We start from the raw sequence: 5,811 nt of genomic DNA, 5'->3' as shown, positions 1-5,811 counted from the left end.
TGCGGCTCTTTTGTGCGAGATGCGAGTGCAACAGTGATAGATGTCCCTCTAGAAAATGCATGAAATATGCGTTCTGTGTGAACGGCTTGGTTTCAGTTTTGACGTAAACAACATCTCTGCATTGTTCTCCTCTTTTTCCGCAATATTTTGAATTCAACTGGATAGGTTAACGAAAACATTATAAAGCAACGACACTTACATCGTCATCGCATCTTGTGCGCCACTGATAAGGCTGCCTCCTTAAAATTCGAATGCAACGTTTTTGCTTTCGAATGTGGAATTTTATTTTAAATTCGACGAATATTCGAAATTCCAATTTTTATTTGACAGCCCTAGTCAGGTCTTATGAGCTAGATTTTTGTAATGCTGTTTCTTCATGACATTCAGTGCATGTCAAACTCAAATCTCTGTCATGGTTTGGTTCTGCTGTGCTGAGTGAGTGTGACTCAAATGAATCTGCAGTGATTGTAAACGATCATAAAGTGCTGTGTAAAGAGTCTTTGGTCTGCAGTACTGAGAGACTATTGAGTCTCTCTTTATGAAAAGTAAACGTAATAAGAGCAGGTCAAGGTGCTGTTTATGACCAGCTCAGCCTTGTCAGTGAGGCTATTAATTTCCCCTCTCTGTGCGTATCTCTGTTTGAACCTGATAATCTGACCATTATATGATGATGTGTACTCAGAGTGACCTAGAGCAAAGCTAAACATACAGTATTCATGAATATTAACAGATGCAGTCTGCAGTCATACGTTAGAGGCATGCGTCTATATTTGAGTAGTTCGCATTCTTTTGGGAACACTATGTGTGTATATATATATATATATATTAGTGCTGTCAAACGATTAATCGCATAAAAAATAAAAGTTTTTGTTTACATAATAAATGTATGTGTATATTTAATATGTCTATATATAAATACACACACATGCATGTATATATTTCAGGAAAAATTTTTATGTATATATAATAAATATATTTATTTATAATATAAATTATATGAATATAAATATAGACGTAAATACATGTAAATATTTTCAAAATACATACTGTATGTGTGTGTGTGTGTATTTATATATATACGTAATAAATATACACAGAACACACACATACAGTATATTATGCAAACAAAAACATTTATTTTGGATACGATTAATCGCGATTAATCGTTTGACAGCACTAATATATATATATATATACACACATAGTGTTCCCAAAAGAATGCGAACTACTCAAATATAGACGCATGCCTCTAACGTATGACTGCAGACTGCATCTGTTAATATTCATGAATACTGTATGTTTAGCTTTGCTCTAGGTCACTCTGAGTACACATCATCATATAATGGTCAGATTATCAGGTTCAAACAGAGATACGCACAGAGAGGGGAAATTAATAGCCTCACTGACAAGGCTGAGCTGGTCATAAACAGCACCTTGACCTGCTCTTATTACGTTTACTTTTCATAAAGAGAGACTCAATAGTCTCTCAGTACTGCAGACCAAAGACTCTTTACACAGCACTTTATGATCGTTTACAATCACTGCAGATTCATTTGAGTCACACTCACTCAGCACAGCAGAACCAAACCATGACAGAGATTTGAGTTTGACATGCACTGAATGTCATGAAGAAACAGCATTACAAAAATCTAGCTCATAAGACCTGACTAGGGCTGTCAAATAAAAATTGGAATTTCGAATATTCGTCGAATTTAAAATAAAATTCCACATTCGAAAGCAAAAACGTTGCATTCGAATTTTAAGGAGGCAGCCTTATCAGTGGCGCACAAGATGCGATGACGATGTAAGTGTCGTTGCTTTATAATGCTTTTGTTAGCCTATCCAGTTGAAGCCACTAGAAAGAAGCGCTGCTGCTTTGTTCATTAAAAATATTGCGGAAAAAGAGAACATCAATGCTGAGAAGATCTTGTTTACATCAAAACTGAAACCAAGCCGTTCACACAGAACACATATTTCGCACATTTTCTAGAGGGACATCTATCAGCGTTGCACTCGCATCTCGCACAAAAGAGCCGCATGTTTAGAAAGCCATGTAAAATTAATGCAAGTTTAACTTTGAAAAAAAAAAACATATATCGAGACTTTATGGCGGGTTTTTTTAAAATGAAAAATGTACTCTGTGTGATTGGCTTTCCGCCCTTTGAATTAAACTATGAATACATACATGATGCTGTTTTGTTTATAGTTGTTTAAGCAACTTAATTATAATTGGTTTATAAACATTATTTTAAACATTATGCACTTATCTTTTGCTTTGAATAAACGTGCAGTAATATTTTGCTCGATGCGCCCTCTTGTGGCCTCAGGAGAGAAGCCAAAAGCTTTTCTTCACTCTAACTGAAATTATGCATTTTAAATTCGAATACAATTCGAATTTTGATCATATTTAAGTACAAAATTCAAATTTAGTTGTTCAGTCAATTTGACAGCCCTAGACCTGACAGATACTCGTTCTTGATATATGGGACAAAAGTTGTGGGATTTCATCATTCTATGATTTATTTAAAACTAAACATTTTTAATATGTACAGTAATAATTATTTTTATATATGGTTGAAACATGCTGACACAAATAAGAAAATGGTTTTTGTGTGTATATATATATATATATATATATATATATATATATATACTGTTCAGTGTTAGTCCATGTTAGTTCAGGTCCATTAAATAATATTAACAGATACAATTTAAGAAAGTTTAAATTATCATTAAATAAGATTAATAAATGCTTCAGAAGTAACTTATGTTTACAATTTAATTTAACCTAATGTTAACAAATGGAACTTTATTATAAAGTGTGACCATTTCATTGTGTGATTCAACAAACCAGAGGCCAGTAACTCATCCCAGACATGCTGAAGAAAAATAAACTGAGGATATTTGTTTATTACAGTTTTTTGCTTATTATAATTCAAAAGCAAACAGAACCAATCTGAGATAAACTGAGAAATTTGCATTTCCTGAAGGAAGTACCAGTGCTTCCAAGTGAGCAAACACAAAAACAAATCATTAGACAGAGACAGAAATTAATATGATGTAATATAGACAGATAAAGAGAGCAGTAAATAAAGACAAGCAAAGAAAAGAAAATGTAAATAAACAGAAAAGAAATGCAAATAGAGAAAAGAAAAACAGAAATTCTTCAGACTGAAATTATCTACCAAACAAAGTCTGTATGTTAATCATTCCAGCTGAATTAATTGCAGAAGATTGTGGATAATAATAAAAAAGCATGTTTGCGGAATATGACTACAGCCCTGCCTCACAGACACTAATAAATGCTGCATTTCAGAGTGATGAGTCATGTTTGACTGACCTGTAACAATCCCATAGTTAGGTGCTTCCAGAACCGCTCCATAAAACTGGATGACGTTTCGATGACTGAGAACACTCAAAATCTCTGCCTGGAAATACAGCCAACACAAAGAATACAACAATATCAAAAAGAGAAAATATTCATGTTAAGTATTCAATATATCTGCATTCCTTCCTAATTTAATACAAAAATGCGTCATTGCAAATAATGGCATTGTTAGCATAACAATTTAACCCTATAAAGCCTACTGTGTCATTTTTGATACACACATTTCTAAGGTCTCGAAATTATCAACATGATGTTATGACCTTAAGATAGTCTATGCATCTGTGAACTGTTTTTGTATGTATTTGATCTCTCTGCTCGTGTGTGTAGACATGTTTGTGTTCCAGATGGGTGTGGCCTCTGTTAACCAGCTGGAGATGGTGATTGGTGATGGTGACACCCTACCCAGATATAAGGGCCGCCCCAAACACTCATCTTCTGCCTCTGAGCCTTGTTGACGTCGTACTGTTGTGTTTCGCTAGCGGTCTGATTAACTGATTCCTGCTATAGTTTGTATCGCCGTCGTCGTTTGGTTGTGAAAGAGTGTCGAGAGAGATATTCTGAGTGGATTGAATCTGTTTAGTGTTTGTTATTGTAAGATTAAATTCTAAAACCCCTGTTTATCTGAACATTGCTTGTCTTGATTACGATTTGGATTCTGATTCTGCTGTGTGTATGCCCTGAAACTTTGTAAATAAACTGTTGTGTTGCGCTAACGTTCTGATTAACTGTTTCTTGCTATTGTTTGTATCGCCGTCGTTTGTTGTCGTTTGGTTGTGAAAAAGTGTCGTACCGGAGAGAGAGATATTCTGAGTGGATTGAATCTGTTTAGTGTTTATTATTGTAAGATCAAATTCTAAAACCCCGGTTTATCTGAACATTGCTTGTCTTGACTACGATTTGGATTCTGATTCTGCTGTGTGTACGCCCGGAAACTTTGTAAATAACTTTGTAAATATTCTTGTAAATACTAGTTTGCCAAATTAAGGGACGTAGGGGGTTAGACGCCATTTTATTTATATGTTTTGTTTTTTTTTTTCACTTTGTTTATGGTTGAGGGAGGTAGGGAATTTGGCCTGTATCTCCCGCCGCCGCAGTTCTCGTAGAAGAGGATGTCATCGAATTTGATTTGCACAAAGGAGGTGCCCAGAGATGCCATGGCATAATGGCACTTAGAAACACACTTCTCTCCTGAAGAACCAAGAAAAGAGGACAGAATGAGAAGAGAGCGAGGGACGAGGCTCCTCAGAGGAGAGATGTTGTGATTTGATCTGCCACTGAGAGATCTGCTCACTTCTACTCCAGTGAACACACTCACACACACACACACGCGCGCGCCGCGAGCTGTCAGACAGAATCCACTCACTTACTCTAACAAGTTTTGCTCAAGTGTCACAGGCTGGTGTGAAGGTGACGTTTGGCGCTGTGTGTGTTTATGTTTATGTTTTTGCGACAGTTTGCATGCCTGTCCTGCTCGATAAGTTTAACACAGTCACATATTTAAAGATATAGTTCACCCAAAAATGAAAATGTACTCACCCAGGGAAGTTGGTCTATATTTTGTTTTCTTTATTTCCGTTTGAGGTTATTTAGTTGTCAAAGAAAAGTCTGTTTTGTTTATTGTTTTGGCCTTGTCTGCCCCTGAAGATACTCCCATTAAAAGAAAATAAAATTGTTTATTTGGCAACTCCTTTTTCTGTTACGGCTAACCCCTAGAGGTCGTAACAATGATCAAAACTTTGACGATAAACCTGTTGTATGCAATTTACAACATGCCTTCTGTCGTCTGATTGATAGTTTAAACTTTTTAACTTATTTTTAGTAAAATTGTAAAACTGTCAGGTTTCGTCTTTTTTGTCTTTATTCACGTCTTTTTTGCTGTGAAATCTTTATCGATTTTTATAAAGTACATGTAAGAGTAACTTTCATATTGTTAGAAATGAACTGGACTGAAGCAACTTATGCTTACTTCATGCTCCAAACATCATTTCTTAGAAAATTTATTTTCAAAAGTGAGTATATGATACAACAGGCTTTTGCATCATTGTATTGCATTATATGCTAAAAACTACAGAGCTTTGATCATAAAACTAATCTTATTAAGACATATTACTGGAAAATGTAGAGTAACAGCTGATATGTATATGCATTTTATGCAAACAAACTTTTATACTGTTGTAAAGATCATTGAGATACATTACAAGCTGTCAGAAATTCATCATTTGATCATATAAATATCAGCAACTGCTCAGTTTGGGTCTCTGAATAAACTTAAGGTGTCTTTCTGCTCCTCGAGTATGAGCTTCAGATTCTCCTAAAAGCATGATGCATCAAATATGACCACATGAGATTTGAACAAATTAAAAAAACAATTTTGGAAGAGCTCTACTAATATGAAGTGAATCGTATGAATGTTTTATTCGTTC

At 34.9% G+C, this 5,811-nt stretch overlaps 1 protein-coding gene across 1 annotated transcript in view; it reads right to left on the bottom strand.

The window, feature by feature from the left end:
- LOC107742952 (mitogen-activated protein kinase kinase kinase MLT-like) overlaps window positions 1-5,811 on the bottom strand; it is a 47,884-nt gene that overhangs the window by 38,264 nt on the left and 3,809 nt on the right. Inside the window, exon 3 of the mRNA XM_016556038.1 lies at window positions 3,341-3,428. Coding sequence (XP_016411524.1) covers window positions 3,341-3,428 — 88 coding nt within the window. The remainder of the gene's footprint in view (window positions 1-3,340; window positions 3,429-5,811) is intronic.

Source organism: Sinocyclocheilus rhinocerous, unplaced genomic scaffold, assembly GCF_001515625.1.
Source record: "Sinocyclocheilus rhinocerous isolate Xijiao unplaced genomic scaffold, SAMN03320098_v1.1 scaffold45, whole genome shotgun sequence".
In the NCBI taxonomy this organism is placed as follows: Eukaryota; Metazoa; Chordata; class Actinopteri; order Cypriniformes; family Cyprinidae; genus Sinocyclocheilus; species Sinocyclocheilus rhinocerous.
The sequence above is the reverse complement of the archived record's forward strand: the minus strand, read 5'-3'. Positions and strand labels throughout refer to the sequence as shown.